We start from the raw sequence: 27,643 nt of genomic DNA, 5'->3' as shown, positions 1-27,643 counted from the left end.
CAGTGAATTTCCTCTTCTGTGATTGACTTCATTAACATAAATCAGTGGGAAAACAAAACAACAGAGGGTATACAGTATATGGATACTTTGGAGGCCAGAAAGCTGTCACTGAGACGTAATTAGAAAACACGCACACACCCTCACACACATACAAACACAATATCAAGCTGTGCACATCCTCATTAACTCCATGAGTATGATAAAACACGATTCTCTCTCATCCCACCCAAGATTCCATAAAGAGGAGATAGTAATTCAAGCTGCAGACACCAAATCTCTAATTATAACTTTATTTGAAGAAAACAAGGGAGCACTTAATAAGCAAATGAGAGTGATAATAACTTGGAATATGGATTGGACCTAACAGACTAGATTATAGGGGCGAACCCCTGCCGAGAGAGAGGGGGGAGAGAGAGAGCAAGAGAAAAAGAGAGAATTGTAAATAATGTGACAGAACGAGTAAATTATGAGGCTAAAGACTCAAAGCTGTAATTATGTCTTTCTTTGAATAGAGAGAGATGAGTGGGTGTGAGGATGATCGGATTGAAAAAAGTTAACTGCTGTCCTCATTTTTCCTTTCTTCTTCCCTCATTTGTTCACATTCACTGACAACGCAGACACTTTTAGTCTTTCTTTCTTGGTTTTCCATTGTTAAGTGCATTAAATATTTGGATGCTTAATGTTTTTGGTTTATTTAAAACCATAAAAGGATTCCTGTAATAATTTCATGCATTTGATCAGTTCACAAATCAAGATGAAGTGCAACCTGGACTGTAAAAATGGTGGCACTGGAAGGACTTTAAAGTCAGAGGAAAATAACACTAGTGACATCATGATGGGTCATAATTGCTTGGAAATTGAGACTTTTTTTTTTAGCCATAAGTTTGGAAAAGCATAGACTTAATGAAGGACTAAAACATAATGCTAAATTGTGAAATAAAAAGATGGATTACTTGTTTTTAGAGCTTGGCAGGTAGAAAGGACTAGAAAATCAACTTTAGGGCCTTTGTAGATCTCTTGCAATGTATGTGGATCTCTAAATTCCAGGGTATTAGATGTGATCATATAGTCCCAGGAATCAAAAACTGGCTAATGTACCCGTCAAGGTCATCTTCTTTTTCACCTCTTCACTGCTTCTAGCACTCCAGATGTTTTTTGGGTTTTTTTTAGATTTGTTTGTCAAGTCCCATTCAATCTCTTTGCTGGATATCCTCCAGTCTGTTAATCTGATGATCTGTCAACATAAACTTTATTTTGGGGAAGAGGCCAGAGTCAACACATCACAGTTTAGGTAGTTTCTGCCAAATGTTCTCCCCAGATCCCTCAGGAAATTGTGGCAAAACTCTTTATTGCAAGTCTGAATTTGGCAGACTTTCTCACTGCACTACTCACAATTCAGGTTGCGTTCCTTGTCTGAATGTTACTTTGAGACACTCTTTGGTGTCTAAGTCATAGCAACCGGTTAGATCAAAAACAGTAGTTGTAACATTTTAGCAGAGTTTCTTAATACAACATTACAACAGTGAGAACTTTATTGTGGTAAACTTTTCACTCACATGAGAAAGGAACATAAAATACAAAGTCAGCTTTAGGTGGAGAAAGGTACAGCATTGGAGTGGGTCAAGATTTTTCACTTATGAAATTGGGTTTCTTCTGTTTTTATAATTAAAAGAAAAATATTAAAATTATTTTTATAGGCATGATTTAGTGTTTTTTTTTAATTATTTTGATTGATTTAGGCAACTGAACTACTTGATTAGCTAAAATCCAATGGTATAGGCACTTGACCCAAATGACTCGGACTTACATTTGTTACCTCTTACAGTTGTGTGATTAAGTGCATGTAAAATCCCTGACCATTTCAGAAAGCCAGTACCACCCATAATTTAAAAAAAGAAAAAAAGAGGAGAAGCATAATGCTTTCCATGATCCCAGCAAATAATCTGAACTCATTACAAGTCATCATGTATTAAAAGCTCTTAAAAGAATAACAGTTTCATCAAATCTGCTGAATACATCATGGACATTGCACTTGTAAATGGTCAGTTATAATTTTTCAACCCCAATTTAACCTATGATCCTGGCTTTCACCAAGGTCTCCTCTCCCTCTTTTCTTCCCTTTCTCTCTATAACCCATTTTCCCCCTCCACCCTCTGTCTGTTTCTACATCAATTTCAAATCTCTTTAGGTTTGTCTTGAGCTACAGGATATGAAATTGACTTGTAAAGAAGAGACAAGTATTCACAGAGGATTTTGCTATTCAAGGTTGATTTCATTTTATTTGCTATCAGAGCTGTCTGTCTGTTTGCATGTTAAAGATACGAGCTGAGTGTTCGTGTGTATGTGTTACTCTACGATTTGTGTCTGCCATTCAGCCAGCTGTACATATGTCACACAATCTCGCTTTCTATACATGGTTATATTTGACATATGCTTAACAGGGGCCAGGGGAATCGCTTGAAGCACTGCACACTTAGGTAGATGTGTGTGTGTGTGTCTCCCTGAGCAGCAGTCTGTGGTTCTGTACCAATCCAGTGAAGTTGTCTGAGAATGACAGCTTCATTATCTTCTATGAAAGTGGGACAAATTGAAACATGTCTCTCTATTACTCTGAGTGTAAGTATGAAAAGCTGAGAAAATACAAACATTAACACACATCCACATATTGACACACACATATACGCTTCGCTTTTCTTTTTTTCATCACCAACTTGTCTGCAGTTCAATCTCTCCACTAGCCCATAACTCTAACATTTATTTCTCCTGAGGAGTGTGTGTGTTGTGTGTGTGTGGCAGCTGGGAACAGTAAGTGATGACTGTATCTAAATGTTGATCATTGGGAGATGCTCTGTTGTTCTGAAATGAGGTGGTGGGGGATATGTGCATGCATACATGTTTTGGGAGTTTTCTGGCAGATGTCAAACAGTTGAGGCTTCCCACAGACCTGCTGACAACTCTCTTAGTAACTGGGCACCTTAGGGGCAAGACAGGTGTGTGTCTGTGAGTGTATGTGCTTGTGTGAGAGAAAAAAGGAAACAGACGTGACCTACCCCCCTCTATTTCATCCCATCTGCAGCCTGACATCTGACAGGGACATCACACCAGGCCAATCCACCTTTCTGTGTGTGTGAGTGTGTGTGTGTGTGTGTAATTCCTCATATCCAGTAGAAAGGTAATAGTATGTAAATGACCCCACATATGTCATCTATGAGAAGACGGGGATGGACACACACACATACACACACACTATTATACGCACACACTTTAATGCCCTCAGGGTTGGGGGGTCTCGGCCTCTGTCTGATGTCTTTGGGTCAGTTTCTCATACTTCTGACAGGGTCACACACCTCTCCTCTCATTATTAACCTGCAGCAAAATGCCACATAGCCAAACAGAGTGCATATATAGGTGTGTGTGAAAGATTAAGTCACAGGGAGAGTATATGTGAAGAGAAAAGCTGGAAAGCTGTCCGTGTGTGGGAAGGGAAATGAAAGACAGCGACGTAAAGAAATTCAGGTACATGCAGGAGTGTTTAGAGAGACTGATAGGGAAAGGCTGATAGAAAGGGAGTCACTTTCTTGTTTGTGCGTATGTGCATGTCCTTGGGGTATTACCTATCATATTAACAATTTGACAGACTGCCCAGACTCCTCTCCAATTTCCCGTCAATCAAGCACATTCAGCCAACAACATCTTACACTAAACAGTGAAACCACCCTGGTACAGTTTAAACATGCTGCCCCTGTTTAGGACAGTTTAATGTATATATATGAGCATTCAGCGCCATTTAGTAGTTTCAACCCTCATGGCTCCCATCTGCAGCTATTTCCCTACAGACGCTCCCAGCTGCACACTGGTGGTGTTCACTTTAATTTGATTACATTATGTAAAACTGCCACAAGAGAGTAAAGAAATTATAAATATTTTATTTTATTTTAGCATTTTTTGTGTGAAAACTAATGGATGAAGTGAATATATATGTTTTTTAAAAGAGACTGAATATACTGAAACAGCAGAATAAAAGACTGAGATGTAAAAAACACATTGCACCAAAAGACAGAGATGTGTATGTGCTTACACAGATATTCTTTACTTTTTGCTCCCATGATTCACAGTATGCTGGTAGAATTATAAAAATTAAATCCTCTCTAAATTCCATCACAGTTACTGACAGGATTATACTCTGTCACTGTGTGTGTGTATGTGAGAGGGGGAGAGGAGACAGGTGATGAGACTCCCACACTCTGGTCACTGCTACACAATAGGATTAAGACCAACACATACCTGTGTGTATGTATGTGTGCTAGCTGAGCAGTGACCATTGGGGAGAGTCTCCTGAATGATAAACAGTGTGTTCTTCTGCCTTTCCTTTGTTCCCTCTTTCTTTGTCTTTATCTACCTCTACATCTATCTTTCCAACCATCTGGACCCTTGGTCTACCCCCCACCCCCTACCCATTAGCCCCCAGTGCCAATACATACAAACATACAAACACACGCATGTAGAGTACTTCACATATGTACAAGATGTATTTTGAATATGTTATGTGTGAGTAATACAGACTTCAGGCAGCCCAGTAAAGTTTGGTATTGTAAGAAAAATACATGGAAAAAGCCTGACATTATACGTAAGTGCTTGTGTGCTATATCTATCAATCCTCTTTTATTTTATTTTTGATATAAATAGCTGCTGCATGTAATGGACCTGATGAGTAAAGATAGCTGCTTTGGTGTCATTGGAGGTCTTTGTACTTGTACCACATCTTTTTTGTTGTGTGTGCTAATGACCTTTGCTCTGAATTTACTGAGTTTACAAACTCTGTTACTTTTTCCCACTAAAGATTTTTATTGGGGTGGATTACATTTCAGTGACGCTCCGATGTGCATAGTGGAAAAGTCAGGGAACAATTAGGGGAGAACGCAGTTAAAATTGATTAAACTGGGTTTTGTCTTTGGTGTCGTTTTCATTGACAAGCCTAATACCTTGTGATGCAAAGGGCATTTTTTATGTGCAGTTGAATCCCTGAGTAAGGTCTTCATCCACTGGGTAAAACTGTAAGAGAAAATAATTTAATAAGATATTACATTTATATAAAAAGGTGTCATGAGCACACATGAATTTATTATCTTTACAAAAGCAGTGCATATGCACTTTTCTACCTTTGTGCATGCACACAATTTTACTTACAGCCATTATATCTAAAAAAGTTTAATGTAAGACTGTGTTGGGTGGGTAATATAAAGTAAAACCATGAGTGCACATATTGAGTTGAAGAAAAATGCAGTTGTAAATTGTATATGCATATAGACATAATCCCTCCTACTGCTACAGTTTCCTGCATACTGCCTACTATATTATATACTGTAACGTAAAATAAAAGCAAATATGTCACAACCCCCCTAAAGCATGTGTGATGACTCTGTAACCATGAATGCATGGCCTTTAAGACTAATAATCTGGCATGTTTCCAAGGCATACACATAAAATAAGTTCAGTTGGGTCTCCTTATATTTTTAAGGAAAAAAAGATATACGTATGTGAAGTGTAGTGCTGTGCATGTGAGTTTGTGAGCGGGTGTGTGTCTGTGCCTCCCCACTCCCCCCAGGCTTACTCCATCAACCTCCCTTCACTAACAGCTGTCTCCCCTCATTTACATGCTCTCTCCACCCACTAATGGAATTAGCCACAAGTTTCCTGAGGTGAGGCAACACGCACAGACACAAAGACATATAGACACAACTGTGTGCACTGTATTTGTATCCATATACAAGATGTTTTTGCTTGTTCTATTTTTGTGTGTATGTTAGAGATGGACTGCAAAGGTCAAACAGAAGACACAGCTAAATTCAAAACTACTCTGTCAATATTCTGAAGAAAAATAAAAAAAACAGGGGTTTCTTCCGCATCAAAGGCGAGCCACAAGAAAGTTAAGCAGCAAAAAGAATAACCTAGGACAAAAGAGGAATGTCTAACAGAAACTAGTGAAGTCACCTCACCTGTTGTTTAGCCCATGCTTGATTTAGTGGCTCACACTCACATTTCTATGAATTTCATTACATTACATGTAGTGTCTCAGCTCCAATCTGAGGTGGTGGCATTTAGGACAGTAAGTAATAGTAATGGCCACTTTCCATTCAATTATACAGCAAGTTAAAAGTAAAGAAAACTAGTGAGAACTAGTGGTTACTAGTGGCGTTGCTGGTGCCTGGGTACTATGCACTGTATAACTGCAGCGATGTCTCATGATAGAATTAAAGGTGAACTGATCCAGATCCAAAACTTTTCCTTCCTATTCTTACCATGACCTTCAAAAAGTTTCAAAGCTCCTGCTAGTGTAGACCTTTTTTTCCCTCTTTTTTTTAACTGTCTCCTCTGGCCCTCTCCACCAATAGGGCTCTGTTTCCTATTGTTTCGTCCTTCATCTCTCTGTCAGCAGATCCCGTCCATCAATAGAGAACTGTCACTCACTAGAGCGACAATTGGCAGCTGTCGATAGTTTAGAGGGTCGCCAGTCTGTATATAGGCTTCAGCTCCTAAAATGCTATCAGCTGCCAATACAAACTCACACATGCACATGCACAGTGTGACATGCACAAGAGAGCAAAGACTCACACACGCGCGTACATGCCTTTTGCTCTTTGCATCCTCATCTCGCTTGATCATCGCTGACACAGGAAAATTTGGTTTGGTAGTAACGATATCAGATCAGATGAGGAAACAAAGAGCCACCTTCTGACTATTCAGTGTTTAGCAGTGTGTATGTGTGTGTGTGTGCGCGCACACACACACACACACACACACACACACTTTATTGCACTGATAAAGGTTTTTGACACAGACAAGAGTCACTGACACATGGCTCCCCCTTCTGGAGACCTATAAGACCCTTGGCAATGACATTGCAATCCCCAGTTACACTGTAGCACATTAACATTCATTAATTGATTCCATCATCCATCTATTAATTTAATCACTCCTCCCTCTTTCTGCTATCCATTTCCCCTCACTTTATCATGATCTTTTTTCTTTTAGTTCCCCAGTCCTTTTTTCCCCACATAGTTTCTAAACTTGTATTGTTCCATCACACCATTTCCATCTTTGTATTTCTGTTAGATTTGAACCAACAGAAGGTGCCAGATGATTACTGGTTGAGTTTTTCACTTATTTGGCTTCATTTTGATTTATTATGATATTATACTCATTCAATACAGATATTTGGTGAGAGTCAAAATGCTACAAGTCACACACACAATGTGTCATAAAAATTCAGAACGTAAGACACTGCAGTTATTTAGACCATGTAGTATTTATGTAGTATATCCTAGTACCGTATTATCTCGACAGAGCACTTCAATCTCAGACTGCAGGCTTACTTGTGGTTCTTAGAGCTTCCAAAAGTAGGATAGGAGGCGGCACCTCAGCTATCAGGTCTTTCTTTTTTGGAATGTGCTCTCTTTTTATTCAGGAGACTGACACTCTCTTATTTTACAGTTTTTCTGAATTGCTAAAACACATTTCCTAAAATCTCATCTTTTTGTCTCAAAACACTAAACACAAACTGTAAAATTCAAGCTACACACACAAAACCTTGTCTTGCAAAACCAAACATTTGACCCAAAACTACTTTAACTTTACTTAAAATCAACCACTAATGTCAAAAGCCACACAAAACCAGCCAATGTGCAAACACAACTTAGCAACTATTACACACTACAGAAATAAATACAAAACACTGTGGGATAGCGGGAAAATAATATTAATCTATTCATTCATTTATTCTTGTACTCACATTTTAACAAAAAAGAACTGCAATAAAAAAAGTTACATATACATTAAAAAAATTATATATTTTTACAGCATATTCAGATAATTTAATCTGCCTCAGCATCAAGCCTCTGTGCTGGGTCAGGCCACAGGTCTTCATCCACATCATATGTTATGGTCTCCCTTGCAATGCAATGAGATGCCAAATCCAGCCCTAGCAAGATTCCAGTCCCATCTCACCATGCCCCAGTCATTGCTTGAAGTAGATTTGCCATCTCCATGCTGAGAAACACTCCTCGATAGGGTTCATAAGGGAGAGTATGGTGGAAGAAACACATTGATAAAATGCTGCTCATTGTGAAACCAGTTGCATATTTTTGGACCATGGTGAAAGCTCACATTGTCCTACATGACATGGGATCTCTCTACTCAAGCAAAGCATCCCGTAGACCATCCAGGAATGTTGCTAGAAGTTCGGTGTTTTATGGCCCAACAGTAACATGACTGTGGAGAACCCCATAGCTGCTGATGGCAGCACAGATAGTTATATTTCCACCGCGCTGGCCAGGCAGTTCATTAATAGCACGTTGACCTATGACATTGCAACCTTTTTTTCTCCTTTTTGCTAGATTCAACATGAATGTTGTCTTCTATAATCCACTGCTGTATTTCATGCAGTCGAACTGCATTATTCTGATGGACCATATCCACAATAAGTGTCTCCTGGTGTTGTGAGCGCATGCGTGTTCTTCCACCCTCATGCGGCTATCCTTCAATTCTAAACAAAATACCATTTAGTTATAAGTATACTTGTATACATAGCACATGTATACATCATACTATTTATTTACAGAACTAAAATTAGTTTGTTGTGTACAGAGAATCTTTGAGCTTGACTCAATGGTTAGGCCTCATGAATACATCTTCGTGGATGAAGCTGTATTCAATCTAGCAAAAAGCAGAAGAAGAGGTTGTAACATGTGTTTTCAATTTTGAGTGGTAGTGTGTTAATGATTAAAACAGTGTGTTAGTTGTGTTTAACTTCTGTTGCCTGTGTGCACCATTCTGGATACAAGTGCACCACACTGCTAAATGAGCTTTGTGTTTGAGAATGTGTTTAGAGTTTTGGTAAATGGGTGATTCAGATTTGCAAATGAATAGTGTTTAAGATTTTGGCAACTGTGAGATTGATTTGATGAAAGAGTTTTCATAGTTGACGGTTTAGTTTTTACAATGGGATTTGGTGTTTTAGCAATTCAGAAAAACTGTAAGACTAGACTTAAAAGCTTCCTGTTTAATAATGGATGTAGTTAGGACTGGATTTCATGTAAAAGATGGACTTAGCAACCATGATGTCATCCATTGCCTATATAGTAAAGGTCCATTGTGATGCGTGAAGACTGTTTTCACCTTTGTCATTTTGGTGTTTTCAAATCAGATGTGAGGCAGATCAAACTGAGAAATATATGGACAATGCACCTTAATAGGCTAGATACTTGCCGGTGACACAGTAAAGAAAACTCTTCATTACTGTTCTTTTTAACTTGAATCATAATCTAAAATATGAGCTGCTATATTCAATAAGACTAGACAGGTTTCTGAAGCCATAAACCCCTCAGGAGAGTGAGGTCACAACAGAGTTGAAGCTTTTTTTTCTACTTCTTTACTGTCTCGGTGTTTTGCAACCACAGTAGTTGACCCCTTCTACCCATCAGAGAAAAAAATTTAGTCAATTCCACATTACTTTTAAGACACAGACATTAAGTCCATCTTGTACAATTTGTGGCACCTCTCACGAGACTATGGCATATATTAGAGCCTAATCAATAAGCGTACCAGTATTATTGTTCCAAAAACATATTTTATATTTCTTAGACTCTCCCAATCAATGACAGACTAATTGTGATAGTAAAGAAATGCAAATATACACAAGTTTAGTTTAAAAAGGAACTACAGTTAGGTCAAAATTAGACCAGGTTGCACCATAAGCTCATGCCAGTTTATAGAATAATACTGTTTTGTTTATCTTCTGAAACTGCACATTCCTTGGATTTTGATCATTTTTTACAACCTCCTGCTTTTTTCAAAATGTTAAAGCTCCTTTTTTAAGAACACAGAAAGGGAAAAGTGACAGTGATGTGCCTGTCTGCTGTTCTTTACGCACATGGCGTCCATCCGTATGAGAAATGTGATTACAAATGAGAGTGTGAGTGAGAAAGCGGAGTGTCACAGCTGGCATGGCATCTGGCTTGGCATATCGTTGCCCGGCCTCGCTCGCTGCTTGTGCGTTCTAATGTGGCTGTCGACAAGCCCATTAAGAAGCTATTACTAAATGCTCTGTCTCTGCTCCTCTTCCACGCCTTACAGCACAGGCCCGAGGGAATGCCAGCAACATGAAGGAGAGAAAAAGGGGAAGAGAGACAGAAAGAAAGAGAAAAACAGGTTGGGGACAGACAATGGTGCCACATCAATACGGACAATGTACGTGTGACAATACGGTTTCTGACTTAATTACTTTATTTAAAGATAAAACTTGTGTTATATTGTTATGCTACTGTCTATAATAGATAGTAAAGGCTCTTAAATAATGTTATAGGAATTTATCCATAGAAGACGTGTTGTGAAGCCATGTAAACCCTGTAGGATTAAACTAAACAATCCAGAAAAATGTGTTTCTCAAAGCAGCTGATGCAACAAACAAGCCAATCAGTTGCTCAACTTGAGTTGCAAATAATAGCCTCAAAGATGAAGTTCATGGATCCTGTGGACACATACCATTAAAATAGGTCATTACATTAGAATTTTTTATATCGCACATTCCCACCTAGTGACCTAATTTACTGGAGAAAAGCTACCTCTTGGCTTGCTAGAAGACACACTTATGGTGTCATTTGAAAATCCCATGTTGCCTTGTGCTGAAGTTATTGCATTCACAGGATTTTCAGGATTCACAGGATTTGATCTTGAGGTCAAGGTCACTGACAGTCATTCAAGGTATTTTGTGGATGCACCTGTGCTATTAATTTGAAGCTCCTATGGCACCTTGTTCTCGAGTTATCGCATTCACAAGATTTTCAGAAAACTTGACCTCCATTGACCTTTAGGTTGAGGTCACTGAGATTCAAACTTGTCTGAGATTTTTTCTTTTGTGCTTAAAAAAACATTCATGGATAGAGCCTAATCTGTGCTCTTCATATAGTTTATTTAATGAGTCAAAAATACACAGCTGTGGCAGTACAGATTAAATTTTACACTTTCACAACTGTTTATGTTCAGTACCATCATCTTGGATCGCTAACTAGGTATGTCGGTCTGCTCTGACTTTCCACTTGAAACTCCAGGTTGAGGAGTTTTTCAAAATTAAAATCTGTTGGTCTGTTTCAGACTTTCCTTTTTTCACTGTCACTACTTTGGCATGCCAGAGAATCGAGCAAGTTGATTTTAACTAAAACTGACAGATGAATTGTAACTTTAAAAGTGATTTTACCCTCCTAGAGCCTGGTGTCCACATATGTGGACATCACATTTTAGGTTGTCTAGACCAAAATACTACATTTTCCTCTATAAAGACCTGATATCCACTTACAAGGACATTATACTGCCACTGTTCTATCGATATTTAAAGAGAATGTCCTCATATGTGGATCTCATTTTCTCAGAAACAAATATCAGGTTAAAAAAAAACAACAACAACACATAATCCTTTGTTTTTACATTCGTCAGGTCCCAATCAGCCCAAATAGCAAAGAGAAATTAAAAATGCATGCCATGAAAGAGTTCGGGTCTTAGGAGGTTAAGTTTTGAAGACCTGCTCTCACAAAAAAGTTTTAAAAATATAGCATCTTATTCATGTTGTTGTTATTATTATTATTATTAATGTTATTCCCATTTCCTGGATTTTGCAAGATGTACATATCCCATTATGATTCCAATACTCACAAGAGACTGTGTGCAATTTCCTGCTCTGTGTGTGTGTGTGTGTGTGTGTGTGTGTGTGTGTGTGTGTAAGAGAGAGAGAAAGTGTGTTTGGAGCGATGAACTGCTCTTTTCATGAGTGACTGTGACAGGTTTCTCATCAGGCCCTGAAGCCTCCTCGCAGTTAGAGACCATGTACAGCTCAGTCCCCAAACAACAAGCACACATGAACACATGCTGAAACGGGTGATGATTCGAAAGACTTTTCCCATTAAAAAAACAGCATATCGGAGCAGTAGTTGGTACAACGTGTGTGTGTGTTTGTGCATCTGAGCCGACTACTGGAACTAAGCGGGGCTCTTAATCACGGCTGTAACGGGCAACATTACCAGCAGCGGCAGCAGGCTAATGATGAATGCCCGAGTCTCTGTGCAAACCCTGACCTCCTTTTCTGCTGTGATGCACAAAAAGCTCTAGTCCTCTCATCAAAAATTACACACACACACACACACACACACACACACACACACACACACACACACACACACACACACACACACACACACACACACACACACACACACAGGTATTAGATTACACCAACGCATACATCTTAAACAACCGAAGCAAGCAACCATGTATTGAACAAAAAATTGCTTGTGCACGCACACACACAAACACAACTTACTGCTCCATAGAAGGTGATTTACCTCCAGCCAGCCTGCTCAGGAAATGTGTGTGTGTTTGCAGGTGTGAAAGAATACAACTTTCATTGCTTAGAGAATCTAAAAAGTTGTGTCAAGTCCAGATATATTAAATCTGGAACTGAAACGGTAAGAGAATGATTGAGCGGTAAACACAAGAACGAAAGAAGTGGAAAGAAATATCAGTAGTGGTAACATGAAATGTAAATGAGAGAGGAAGAGAAATTGAAATAAAAGAGGGGAAAAAAGATCAGCAGAAGAAAGAGACAGATGGTAAAAAAAAAAGATGTAAACAAGAAAGAAAACAACGCAGAGAGTGAGTAGTTATAAACGAATGTAAAGTTTTGATGAAGGACAAACTAATGTCAGGGAGTTGGGCGGTTTGGGCTTCCTGCTCCCCGGCTAGCACATGTGATCCCGCCTGTCACTCACACTCCATCGCCATGACAATCATCATAATGCCGACGCCTGGAGGGAGGGACAAGCCTGTCCTTGTAACAAACAGAAGCCCTCCGCAATCTGACGCCGACAACTGTTAAGAACACACACACATGAACATGACAACCGTCATGTAGTGCTGCCACATAAATAGACAAATATAAAACAAACTCCACTGTAGATTTATAATGAAAGCACTTTTCAGTAACAATGATGTGATTTGATATGTTACTGTCACCCATTCTGGACCACGCTGCATACATTGTCAAACTCATTCATTGCATAATATGCAGCATGTGGTCATCCGTGCATTTGGACAGGTGTGTGTGTGTGTGTGTCACATGTGTGTCTATACATTTATTTAGCCTAAGCATTCAAACAATACATGTGAGTGCATGACTGGTGTGTTCACATATCATATGTGTGTGTGACAGACAAGTGAGACAGAGACAGAGAGACAGTGCGTATGTGTGTGCATGTTGGCCACAGGGTGGGAAACAGGGACTTGTCAAACTGAGGAAGAGATGGCAAACTGGATGGTGATGCCAGCTCAGTGTGACAGCTTCTTCACATACACACACACTCACACATACACACATGCTCTAGCCCCCCAAACCTGCCCTTGCCCATACTATAGAGCTGTGAAAGCTGGGATACAGAAAGAAAACGAGACTGGTGGAACCTCCCTTTAACTGGAGGCTGATTAGTGTGTGTATGTGTGTGTGTGTCGGTGTGTCTGTTTGCACGCGCACGTGTGCCTCTCTGTGAGTGTGTGTTTGTGGTGGGATGGGGTTCAAAATGTCACATCAATTTGTGGCTCCACTGTTTCTGAAAGAGGCTAACCCCACTGCCACTTAAGTTTAGCACATCAGTGAACGGCATAGCGGCAGACAGGACACATACATGCGTCAGTACACACACGTGAAACCATTCTAATCCAGTAATTACCTACTTAGAACTGCAAGCACACACATTTATATTGGGCTATACAGATGTAATTTAACTTGATAGACAATTTCCAACTGCTTCAGATGGTGACTCTGGAACATGTTTTAAACTGCTGCTGCAAAACTGTTCTTTTTGAAAAACAATGTTAAAATGCTCAGTTGATCAACATCCCATGCAGTAATATTAGATAATTACACATGCTGACATATGTGTTAATTTTAAATACTAGATGACAGTTCAATACAGCTTGAGAAATTCACCATGTGAATTATAATAATAGTAATATTGATAATATACTGATAAGCTTGCATCACTATCTCCACATATACACAAAGATTAGTTGAAATCAGTCTTTTGGTAGGATGCTTCACTCCACGTTACAGGGGAAAGAGTCAGCAGAGGTAGAGTTGTTGGTTAGAAACCCCCAAGAGTGACCTGGGCAGGGCGTCAGACTACTTTAACCACTCATCTCCATTAACAGACTTGCAGATATTATTATGTTCCCAGGGGAGCAGGCGTGCTCTAACCAACCGTTTAGCCTCTCCCTCTCTCCACTCTCATGTCTCCTTCTCTCTGCTGTGATGTTATACTATAAAAGAAGACAGCAGAGAGAAAAATATGAGATTGATTTATTTGCTTCAGTGTTCTTTGGGATGGAGTCCTCTCCCACACTTTCTCTCCTGTTTCTCTCTCTCTTTCTCTGGAAACTGAAACCAATTAGTGGGCAGAGCACTTGTAGTGGGGAATGTAGGGCAAGCGAGGAGTAATAAAAAAGTATTGACTTTTCTGTGACTGTATGCGGCGTGAAAGGGGTGCCGCGGCCTTGTCCGACATGAAAGGAGCTCCATTAATTTCACTTATTTCTCCCAGGCCCCTGTCAGGAGGCCCTAATGCGTCCCAGGCGCACTTCTCACATGCAGGCACTCAGACAGCACGACACAGCTTCAGCCTGGTTACTAAATGAGTTTACATTATATATCAGTGAGGGAGAGAGAGAGAAGTGCAAAAGAAAAGAGTCATTTCTAATTCTGTGGTTGAGACACAAAGCGGGGCCTTTCATACATGGCTTATTTGCTCTAACCTCACCTCCCCATCCTGCTGAACTCTTGCTTTCTTTCACTTGTTCTGCATCATGCAAACACACAGTCCCAGAAAAGAATGACCTACAGTATCAAAACAGGACCACAGCAAAGACCATTTTGATTTAACTAATTATGCTTCTCCTTTGGGACATCATAAAATACAACACAAGGTCTTTGCATTGAGGACTTGTGCAAGATTTCTTACACATGGGTCAAAAATTTAACACGAATAGTGAAAAAAAGTTAAAAAGAAAGAAAGCGTATGCATTTTTACTGTATGCAAAGATAGCTACTTCGAAGCCCAACAGTTTGAAGAGGTGTTCCTGCATTTTTACAGCTTTATCACATTTATCAAAAAGATTATCCCAGATCCTCCTTAATTAAAAAAAAGGGGGAAAACCCCCAGCAAAGACAGGATTTTTGAACTTTTCTCATTTTGCACTTAATGATGACCTAATGCCACCAGCTAAATTACATGTATCTGGAATTCCAACAGTACTGAGTAAGTGCATGTAACCTTGTGTCTGCATGCTTGCATACACTGTGTGTGTATGCTTGAGGTACACACACCACATGAGTATCTGTGTGTGTGTGTGTGTGTGTGTGTGTGTGAGAGAGAGAGAGAGAGAGAGCGAAGAGTGAGAGGCTATCTGCAGACAGAAACTAATCAGTGTGTGTGAGATAAGAAAGCAGCCTTTATGGTGTATGGTAATCAGCCCCCCTCGGCCTGCCACCGCCATGCATAATCACCACGACTTATTCACATGATTGATGAAATATGCGTCTGTGAAATCTGAGCCGCTTTTGTTATCATCCTGTTTTTCCCCGCTCCCTTCTCTCTTTCCTTTTCTCTCAATCTTTTTTTTGTCTGATTCAACCTCTCCATCCCTCTCTATATCTATCCCCTACTCTGCAGTAGCCAAAGATGTTTGGAACAATGTACAAACAAGAAATTACACCCACAGTATGGGGTCCCTCTTACTAATAAACACACACGCACACACTCATTCTACACATACTTTCTTCTCATGCGGTAGTTATGTGATACACAGGGCATATATACAACATTTTTGTAAAGAATAAGACAATAACTAAATGAGAAGTACTAATTATTCAGTCTTGCAAAGAGTGTGAACGGGTGGGCCAGATTAGAGGGGTTTGCTGAGAGTAGAGAGAGAGGGAGAGAGATGACATGATAGATGAAATTAGATACATGCTTCAGAGAACTCATCACTGACATGCAATCACATTAATCTGGAAACAAATGCAGAATTCAAAACTAACATATCAAGAAGAAACAAAACAAAAACAAAAAAAAACAATATAAACAAAAGCGACTGCAGCAAATCCTTATGAAAATGCAGTTACCAGAATGAGTGGCTATGGTTGTGACGTGTCTGGCCATGGTTCTATACAAATAGGGTTACCATAAAAAATACAACTAGAATGGAAATTAATTAGCATAACTTTTTGTCTTTAGTTACCTCACATTTTCCATGCTACCATGGTTCAAATGTGACATCTTCCTGCAATTTGTCCATTATTCTTTATCATCATATTGCTATTGGTCATTTCATGATTCTAACAACACATAATACAAAGGTTTAATGAATGTTGTGTAATCCAAGTTTTCTATTAGCCACTGCAAATGCCCTGTGGGACAAAACAGTGAAATTCTGGTTATCTCCCAAAGGCATTCACAGTGCAAAAGTTTGCAAAAATGAAAAGTATCTGATTTTTGCCAATTTTCCTCGTCAATTCCAATGTCAGAAGGCGGTTACAGACACTGTTTGACCGTCTGACAAGTATACTAGCACCCTAAGGCTTAGAATAGGAAAGAACTAGGAGAGAGAAAGCCTAGGAGGAGGGCTGCAACTAGGACTTTGATTTGGGTTGAAAGTAGGCACTGGGGGAAGGTGGGGGCTGAGACTGAGGGTAAGATTAAGACTTGGGCTGGGGCTGGTGAATTAAGGGCCTCAGCCTCGGGGTGCTATTACACATCTATAATGAGAAACGGAGAAGAGGGAGGCTTGTCTTTGCACCTCGGCACACCTTAGATTAAATATGCACAATTCCCATGCAAAATGGGCCACGAACAGTCGGGACCAGCATTGCTGTCTAATCCCCTGTGCTGGAGTTGTTTCAGCCAGGGTTAACAGGCTCATCAGTCAACACAGGCTGCTTTGCACAGGACATCAAGGCCATTTGCTGGTTTAAGTGTTTGTGATTGCTTCTCTTTCCAGGTCCCATCACCACCCCCAACCCCCAACACATATTCCCACACTGGCTAAGGAACATATGAGACTTTAATAGCACACGCATACATGTGCATATACCCAAGTGTGCACATCATGTATAGTTACAACTGATAAAGGGGTGGTTTTTATACATACACTAGGCAGCTTAGAAAGTTACAAAAGCCATAACACAAAAAAACCAAACATAACCTGAAAAAATAGGACTCACACACAGTGATACATACACACCTTGTACCTCCAATAGATAGATACAGAATGTGGGTGCTGGATTCTCTGTGCCCATCCAATAAGACAAGCTCCTGGCCTAGAAAAATGAAGCCACTGTGAAAGTGCCAAAAACAGCAGTACATTTGAGGGTAGCCCCAACAGTCAATCAATCCAAATAGACTTCAGAGTTAAAAAAAAAATGCATCTGAAAAGAATGAATGTTCAGAGCCTGTTTTTTGGAAACCAAAAATGGCCTGGGTCTTCATGTCTAATCTATAATTGCTATAAATTCAACCATTACATTTGAGTTTACTTAAAGTTAACTGACTGATGGATGCCAACAAATGACTATAGTGGGCCACTGTCTAGCATTGACCTCTTAGAATTACTTTGTGTAGTGTTGGTGCCATTTGGAATATATGAAAAGGACAATTGCTTGTGGTGTGTGTATATCCAAGTCTATCCAAGAAGTCTGAGCTTATTTTTTTATAATTATTGGTCTGCTTCTGGTTTGCTTGTTTTTTCTTAGCACTAAATAACAGGTACTGTATCTATCTTATGTAATAAAGCAGTCAATGGACGCTGCTCCTTAGTTAATGGATATCTGAGGAGTCTACCCTTTTTTTGGGTGGGCTCCTAAGCTACCCAAATACCCAATGGTCACTTCTGGCTCCAAAAACTAAAATAGTGACACCAACAATTATATTGTTTCAAAAACCAAGACATGACCTGTTGCAGCTGATGCCTGCCCCTTGCTGAGTCTGATTCTGCTGAAGGTTAAGAGGGAGTTCTTCCTTCCCACATTCGCAAAGTGCTTGCTCATAAGGGGTCATTTGTTTGTTGGGGTTTTCTTTCTAAAACTGCAATCTTTACCTTACTGTATAAAACAACTTGAGGCAATTTTTTTGTGATTTGAAACTATATAAAACTATATAAATAAACCATTGAACAGAATAATGCCATGGGTAATATGTCCATTTTTATATACAGTCTTTGATCTACATTTTAGCTTCATCACAATCCATTTATATTTCTCTCTATATATATATGCACTCAGATATTTTTAACAAGAATGGGGAAAGGGGTGTAGAAAAAGCTACTGGTTGGTAGTACAGATGAAGAAGTCAGAAAAAGAGAACATATGCAAATAAAGAAGATAGCAAAGATGAGCAAAGAAAAAGTGATGGAAGGAGAAAGACATCGACAGTGATTATACTACACTATATACAGCATGGTTCAGTGGAGCATATCCTTACAGGGACAGGCAGTCCATTAAAGTACAGACACCCCTATCCAGCTTGTCTGCCTCCTTTCTCTGACATCTATGTACACATGGAGAAGAAAACATCTACTCAGACTTAAAAACACTTCCATCTTGATTTTGGAATAACTATGATGACATAGCGTTTTATATTGCAGTTAACTTATATTTTCACACAAATACTGCCAATCTGTTAGTGGTTGTGGTGTTTTGTTGGGTGTATTAAGGCAACCACAGTGAAACAAAAACAACTCCCTTTTTTATTCATTATTTTATAGAAAGAAAGTTCTACAAAGTCACTCAATCTGGTAGAGTTTGGTCCAAAAATATCTTAAGTCATTCATTCTTTCAAATCTTACCAAAATATATCTGCTACTTAGCAGATACTGTCCATTTAACATCACGCTGTGTGAACTTGACCCTCACTGTTACTCTGTATACAGTCTTAAATGTCACCATAATGTAAGTGAATTGGTGGGTTAACTGATAAGCCTGAGGTCTCAAGTAGGAAGCGGTGTGGCGGGAAATGCTTTATGGTTGAGCAAATGGCAGGGTTTCCGAGTTTTACAAAAGCTGTAAAATGGTTAGTAGTAATAGTTAGTAACATGGACTCTAATGCAGCAGAGTCGGATAGATCAATATCACAGTAAATCATAAATGCATCTTGTTAACTAATCTAGCTAGTTAGAGCTGGAACTATCTGACAGTGTCCTAGGTTATCTTTGTTATTCAAGCACAGTGGTTAAAAAAATGAGATTGCAAAGCCTAAAGTGTCATAACAGCTTTTGAATAACCAATGAGGGTTGACACAGAGACTACATCTATCTTTTAGATACAGTCTGTGGAAACAAGAACAGATAAATCAGATCATATTCTGGTGTATATCAATCTGTATTTGTTCTGATAATCTATTTGATTTTGACTTTCACCCTTAGACAAATTTTTTCACGTTTTAATACCCCCATGGCACCATTATTATTGGTAAATTCAAATGAAAAGGTGGTGAATACCAGGGTCTTCCATGATATCATGGTAATTTCAAGAAAACATTTGATCAGTTTCATTATTATTTACAAATTGTCTTTCTTCCTTTACTGTAAAACCACACATATTAACTATAAGTTAGGAAAACAATTTCCAGTCCCTCTCCTGGTACTGTAGTTTACACCTGAGCCTAGATTTAAATGTAAATTATTAAATAATGACTTTTGGGTTCACTGTTATGAGTCTGGTAAGATAATCAAACTATATGGTTTTTTGAACTATAATTTTCATACTAGTCTCAGCTTAAATACATTATTAGTTTCAGGAGTAAATTGCAACATTAGCTGCTTCAACTGCTGCAATGAAAACTATTATTAAAAAATGGTTTCGACCAAATTTGGCCAACGTTCTTTTCAAATACATGATCACTTGAAAGGGCCAGAATTTAGAAAGCTGGACATTGTATAGTGGTCCATTGATCCAAAGTCGTTGCTACAGCTAACACAATCTTTAGCCTTGCCTCCACTTTGTTATTACTATCTTGGTATAACTTTTAGCTATTGATACATAATTTATGTTTATTTTTTTATGACTGATGTTATATATGTTTTTGGGGTTTTTTTTGCCTCCACTGCTGTTCTGGTTGTTTATTAGTATTTATATTCTATTATGTCTCGATGCATTTTCTTCTTCGTCTGCCTGTCCAGTTTGATTTGTATTTGTTTTCATTTATTTATGCCCTTTAACTTTTCATTCAACTTTTCATGCATTAACTTCTGTTCTGAAAAGAACAGTCTGGACCTCATATTTGGTATTATTTCAATAAACAATTACCAGAAACAAACAAACAAGCAAAATTTTAAAAAGACTTGGACCGAGGGAAGAGTGCTTGTGTTTTAGTGTGTATCAGTGAGTTTCTCCTGATGCTCTGAAAGTTATGATGGACATCAGTCTAATGAAAAGAGAAGGAAAGGCTTGGAGCACAGATAAACACAGACGTGACCACTCACTGTAGTGTACTTTATTAGCACGTAGCCTCCTAATTAGCTATCTTCTATGGTTATAGGCAGAACCGCTGGTGACATGGCTAATAACGACCACAAAATTAGCATGAACACAGAGGGCTTTCCCATATCTGCATTTGAAATTAGTCTTTGCTGGAGCATGTAACTGGTTCACAATCTTTTATAGCATTTTATCTTACAGTACTTACAGGCAATATGTTGCTTACCAAAAACCTACATTTTGCTCTTTATCACTTTATTTCTCCTGAAATAACAATGATAATAATAATGATAATATAACATGAACTAACGAGTAAACTAACCATCATTGTTGCATTGGCATAACAGGGTTACCAGGAACATAGGCAAAAAGGGTAAGCAGACATATGGGCAAGAAAAGGGGCAACCTTTACACAGCGCTCTTTGGCCTGAGACAGGGAACTCAGCTTTTCAAGAGGCAGGGACTGGCATTTTTGTGAATGTGTGTGGATGCATGTGGATATGTGTGTGTGTACACTGACAGACTTTCATATTGTGACCCAGATGGCTAAGGTAAATAAAGGTCCAGGAGTCACAGGCTATTTCTAGGGCTTGGTTTGGTCTGAGGATGCTGTGTACATACTGCCAAGAGCTGTGATGGTCAAGCCAAAGAAAACAGAAAAAAAAACAAAACTGGGGTATGTTAATGATGAGGCTTCAGGCTGTGTGGAGAAGCTAAAACAACGCTTAAGGTGATGATTACAAGCAAGGCTAGGTAATGTGGCAGAGACTGGGTGAGAGGGCTATGGCTAGGATTTGAAAATAATTAGGAGCATGGCTGGATAACATAGCTAAATAATGTGGCTGGGGGGAGGCTGGCTAGGCACGGTATGAAGATGATGAGTACCAGGGTTGAGCTGTCCACTCCACTGGCCCTGTGAGATGTGACAAGAAGCTCCGCTGGCTGCTGCTGTAGCTCACGGTGATGCCAATGATAGGACTAATGCACTAATTATCACAGAGTGAGAGGAGAGAGAGAGTAAACAGAGGTAGAGAGATACAAAGACACAGAATCTCTGAGAGAAAGATGCGAGGTTTGATGAGTTCTGAGTGACAGCAGTATGACAGGACTGGGCCGAGGACAGGCAACTACTGTCTTTATCATCTTCCTCAACAACATCCTGCATGGCAATGTTATACTATACAGAGAATACGTTTAGCAAATATTTGATTTGAAATAAAATAAAATAATAGAAAATAGCTAAACATGTCAGCAAACACACACACATACTTATCTAACAAATGAATCAACTTAATAAAGGAATCCTGGCTCATCCCACCATTTAAATTACCAAATCTCATTCTAATTCACACTTATACTTACCGACATATTATTTGATAATCAGTGGGTATGCCTGTTAACACAGGTTAAAACTGTCATGCAGTTTTGCTGTGAACCTGCGTTAGTTCAACAGCGTATTTGGGACATTTGTTTCCTGTTTTGTCTAGACAGGTACTTTTCACCCAAACGGGGCTAGGGCGATAGGCAAAGTCAAAATACTACCACCAATGCAGATCTACAACCTTCCTAAAATTGTATTTGACAAACATGATACAGTGAAATATGGATCGTACTCCCTCAATTTCTCTTGTCAGTTTGAGGAGACCCCGTTCACCCGCTCACTCTCTCCTCATACTTATTTATCTCCACTTCCTGGGGCCGTGTTAGTTCATTCCCCTGTCGCTGCTCTCTCCTTTTTCCCTTGCTCCTCTCTCTCTCTCTCTTGTTTTACTCCTTGTTTCCGGGCAATTGGGTCTGGTTGCTGGTGGGGAGTAAGGGGCTGGGGTGGAGCTGCTGGGAACTTTGTGTATGTGTGTGTGGGTGTGCACGTATGCGAGTGTGTGTGCTGGGAAGTGAGCTAATAAAGGACGGTGATCCATGAAAGGCCTTGAGCAAAGACACAGTCAATTACCTAATGCCTGGACCAGACCGCAGGGCCCACGCTCACACATTCTCTCACTAACATACCCACACATACACACCCATGCATACACCTCATTTACGTATACATGGAGAAGGGGCAGTGGAGGGCATAGCTGGGAATTGTGTATATGGGTGTGGGTGGGTGTAGATATGCGTGTGATGGAGAGTGGCGATTTATTAAATTGCTGTCACTTTTGACAAATTTGTGCAACACAAGTTGAAAGGTTTAGGTTGTGCTGCTCTGTTTTTTCATGTCTTTCTTAGAAGAAGAATTATACCTTAGGATCAAACTAATTCAACCCTATAAACCCATTACAACAGCTTTTAGCCCATTCAGACCATTCCCTCTACATGGGATAATTAAATAAATAAACAAACAAATTATTTTTTTTCTTTTTGTTTAGTCTTTTTAGTTTTCATCATACCTCCTCTGATAACCAGTGTATATTAATCATCTGAAGCTCTTGCCGGTATGGGCTGGATGAAGAAATGAACTGCTGCTGTGGCTCAAATGGTGAAGTGTTCCTTCCTTCCTGTTCCTCTGGGTGTCAGACAACAAGAAATAGCAAAGTTATACAATATAGTGCACACAGGAATTCAAATTAGTTTTATGTCTCTCACTTTCATAGGGCTAGATTCACTGGTGTAAAACCCTCCATGGATATAAAACTACTGTCAGGATTTACTAGAGATGGTGCAGTGTCAGTTTTGAAACTAAGAGTTTGCGGGAAGCAATTTACTGCAAATAGTGGCATATTTAATTATGAAAGCATGTCTTATTTTGCACCAGAATAGCTGAGATAGTTGCAGCTGGGAGCTTTGCTATATTAGGGATGCCAGCAAGCAACTTTATCAGAATTAGTGCATAAGTGGCACAGATGGACAGCACAAAGCTGTGAGTTTAGTGCCAAAGCTTTGTTCTTTTGTCCTGTAGGGCTTCATTGAATCTTGATCCTAAATGTTTAGAGTGGAGCTCCACACATTTCAGTAACACCAGTATTTTGATAAAATACAGCTTAAACTGAACTCAATTTAACATAGAGCATCAAAAGGAGGAGGCGGATACCAACACAAGACACATGCAAGGATGTAGCTTACACTGGATTATTATGTTATTATAAGTTTTTAGTAACATTTCTGTAGCTTCTTGCTAGTATCGAGTTAATATAGACACTATTTGCAGTAAATAATATCTGTTAAAACACACCAAACAATGGGACTTGGATATACCTGTAGCTGAATTATGTTAGATTAATGTATGAATGTTCTAATATATTGTATATAATCTAAAAGAATTATCCAGACAGGTCGGACAGAGAACTCCTGTACAAACCTAAGTCTCACTGGCTCGAGTTCACGTAGCTGATTCTGGGCCTCCTCTAGGTGCATGTAAGAGGTCTGAAGACATAACATCAATTCACGACAATGCAAGTGCTGTTCCCAAGCCTCTCCTGCTTCTCTGTAAAGACCCTGGAATAAGGACAGACAAAATAGACAGTACATTAGTCAAAAACTGATCGCAAAATCACTCTATTGCAGAATTAAAAAAAGACAGAGGTCAGTCCTCTGCATCTCTTCTCTTGTGACAGGAGACAGGATAAGTGTAGAGAAAGAATAAAAAAGATCAAGTGGCAGGAGAAGTAAAACCAAGCATGCTAGTTCAATTTTGGAGAGAGGAGGATGGGAGGGGTATCAGTTAAAAAGAAGACAGTTTTGGAGCAATGAGGACACTGTCTGCAATGGGTTAAAATTATGATTTGGGCTTTTGTGGTGATTTGTTAATTGAAATCTAAATGAATATGATAGTGGATCTTTTTTCATGTCCCCCCCGTTCTCTTCTTTTCCCCTCACCCCCAATCAGTTCCAGCATATGGGTGCCCCTCCCTGAGCCTGATTCTGCCAGGGTTTTCTTCCTGTTAAAAGTGCAGCAATTGTGCAGGAAATATAAATAGTAAGAAGACTGGAATAACCAACAAACAAGAAGAACATATATATAAAAACAAAAGAAAGGCACACAGTAACAATGACAAGTTGAAAAGTGCTTGAATGTTGTGCAAAAGACTTGTTCGGAGTATAGAGTCTTTGCGTAAGTGGCCAGAGGGATGAGGGTTACTCAGACCATGGCTGAGATTGGTGGGTAAGTTGTTGGGTGTGGGGTGTGGAATGGTTTTCTGTAAATATAGCAGTGATCTCGATGAAAAAGACTAAATTATGAATTGTCTGGCTTCTTAAATAAGCTGAGTTTATTTAAACTCAGTTTATTTAAGAAGTCAACTTACATAATATCTGTGTTAATGTTGTTAAATTGTTAAGGTAAACTGAAGAAACACACACACAATTAAAAAAGTCTTGAGCCACACCTCATTTCTTTTTATTTTTCTTCCATGGAGACAGACTTTCTCGTGATTTTTTACAAGTGGTCTTGAACAATAGTTCTTCAGGCTCTCTTTTTGTTTGTTCGTTAAGCCACATTACATTTACCTATGATTCACTGAATCATAAAAAAGGCATCTAACTCAAGGGATAAACCAGACAACTTTTCGAAGAACCTATTTTAATTGGTATCTTTAGGCACTTTGTCACTTATTATCAATTTATTAGTTAAATTCAGAGAACATGCTGAAGATAACACAGGGCATAGCATAGTATTTTTGCGCTAACAAAGTGATTCCCATGGAGCTAATAAGCTGAAAACTTGGCACATCTCAGTATGATGTGCAGTTTGTCCTTAAAATATTTGAGGAGTCAAACAAGATGAAGAGATCATCATGGCAATGGATCCAAAAACACTGCCAATGCACAAAAAAAACTACATCTGGATTAAAAAAGAAAACACAAAAAACCCACAACAAAAAAACAACAACACACCATGGAAGACTGGATTGTCATGGATTGGCTTCCCCAGAGCCCGGACCTCAACATTACTGATGACATCCAGCTAACATAGAGCTCTGGATTTATGTCCAAGAAGGCTGGAGAAATAGACTGCTTACAGATTACAAGAAAGTTGCCTAAGAGAGTTCAGGCTAAGTGCAAGAACAAAGGTGAAAAAGCTTGTTGGAATATATATGTGTGTGCAGTGTTGGGAAGGTTACTTTTAAAATGTATTTCATTACAGATTACAGAATACATGCCCCAAAATGTATTCTGTAACGTATTCCGTTACGTTACTCAATGAGAGTAACGTATTCTGAATACTTTGGATTACTTAACATATTATCATGCTGTTTACAACTACATGAATGTACTATTGATGTGATTTATTACTGTTACTGAAGGTCCGCGGCTCCTAGTGAAGGGACCTCTGGCTAATACGGTGGGTTCTGTGTCAGCTCGTAGCTGAAAACTAGCTTTACTTTGTTGTCTGGGTCAACTTTGCTAGTGAGAGACAGAGAGAGGCGTTGAAAGGCTGCTCCAACGGAACTTATTGTTTTTGGAGGAAAACACGAACACGGTGTACAGTCGAGTCTTAATAGCTTACTTAGAACTGGGCTCGTCAGGCACTCTTCTTGGCTGCAGTGGTTATTATTATATTTACATGCTTCCAGCTCCAGTTTCTGCTTGATGACAGCTCGTACTTTTCCTTTTACTCCCTCCCTCGCTCACAGACACATAACGGGTATGGCAGTCCATTCTCCCTGCAGCACGGACTACACTGCCTATGATGCTACATTCTTTAGAGCTATACCTGTAGCATTCTGCCTATTAGCTTAGCACAACAACAACAGGCGCTCTCTCACCCAGGAAACACGCAGAGAGAGAGCGTCACCCTGTAACCATGGCAACCGTAACGCTGCCGCCCGCCTGGAACAACAGAACGTAGCTGTCAAACAAAACCCAAACAGTCCTGACCCGCCACAATATGAAACAGGGAAGTACCGCCGTGTAATCCATTTATTTCAACAAAGTAACTGTATTCTAAATACCACCTTTTTAAACGGTAACTGTAACGGAATACAGTTACTCATATTTTGTATTTTAAATACGTAACGGCGGTACATGTATTCCGTTACTCCCCAACACTGTGTGTGTGTGTGTGTGTGTGTGTGTGTGTGTGTGTGTGTGTGTGTGTGTGTGTGTGTGTGTGTGAGTTGTCCGTGTGTCCAGCGAAGTCAAATCTCAAAGTGGATGCTCTAAGACTACATTACTTAAGAACTTGTGCAAATAACGGCTAAACTTTTGGGAATGCAGATTAACTTAAATGTTTTCGCTATGTTTAAGGTGACCTTCAGTTGTTGTTTGGTGTTAAAAAAAAAAGGAGGGAGAATGAGGAGGAGAGAGACAGAGACCCTGTCCTTGCTCCTATCACCACGGGATCAGTGGCCTGGCCTGACCACTTCCACAGCCAGCACCTCAACCTTATCCATCACCACTAGATAGTTATCACACCAGAGATGAGATGGAGGGGGTGTGGGATGTAGGGGTGAGTGCAAAAGAAAAGGGGACTTCCTGCACTAATGACCCAAGCTGAGCACACAAAAAAGACACACTATGAGGCGCACATGTATAAATATAGACAATTATTCTTCATATCAACCATAGAGACTTTCCTAGGACACCATTAATAAACCTATTCCCATTTCGGCCAGCTGGAGACATGCCTGCATGTGTATGTAAGTGTATGAACTGCAGCTAATAAAAGGAGACAAATATATGCCTCATTTCTGCTCACTTATGTTTTACATTACTAGAAACTAATACTAGGGAAAGCAATTTGCCATAAAGAGCCACAGAGTGGAAAATATTGCCCTTCAATAGCACTCAAATCATCATCATACACACAAATGCAAACACAGACACATGACACATAGTCACAAATACACCACTGGATTATCCTTTACTGAACCAAGACAAATTCTCAGTTGAGAACAACCAAAGTAAATATTCAAATAGTGGCAACTCAGGGTTCGTCTATTTTTATCAGCCACTGGATTAATATAGTACACATTTTGACTGGTAACTGTCATAATTATGTGACAGTTCAATATGAAAAAGTGGCACATCTGTGCTTTTCTCTCTATGATATGTCCAAAGGTCTTTGATGAAAATTTACTCTTTAAAATGAACACTTATTCTTGTTCATTTTGGACAAAGCAATATATTGTTAAAACAATT

The 27,643-nt window shown here is 39.3% G+C and overlaps 1 protein-coding gene across 2 annotated transcripts in view; it reads right to left on the bottom strand.

The window, feature by feature from the left end:
• Positions 1-17,707: 17,707 nt before the first annotated feature.
• The window catches only part of spata17 (spermatogenesis associated 17), a 36,564-nt gene continuing 26,628 nt past the window's right edge, over positions 17,708-27,643 (bottom strand). The window contains exons 8-9 of one of the 2 annotated variants that reach the window (XM_085174279.1): positions 23,847-23,998; positions 17,708-23,049 (exon numbers count right to left, since the gene is read on the bottom strand). In XM_085174279.1, the coding sequence (XP_085030405.1) occupies positions 22,980-23,049; positions 23,847-23,998 (222 nt within the window). In that variant the 3' untranslated portion in view covers positions 17,708-22,979. Of the gene's footprint in view, positions 23,070-23,846; positions 23,999-27,643 lie in introns of both variants that reach the window. The other variant, XM_085174353.1, reaches the window with a different exon arrangement.

The sequence above is a fragment of the Neolamprologus multifasciatus genome, chromosome 1, assembly GCF_963576455.1.
Source record: "Neolamprologus multifasciatus chromosome 1, fNeoMul1.2, whole genome shotgun sequence".
Lineage (NCBI taxonomy): Eukaryota > Metazoa > Chordata > Actinopteri > Cichliformes > Cichlidae > Neolamprologus > Neolamprologus multifasciatus.
This window is presented reverse-complemented; position numbering and strand designations above follow the sequence as displayed.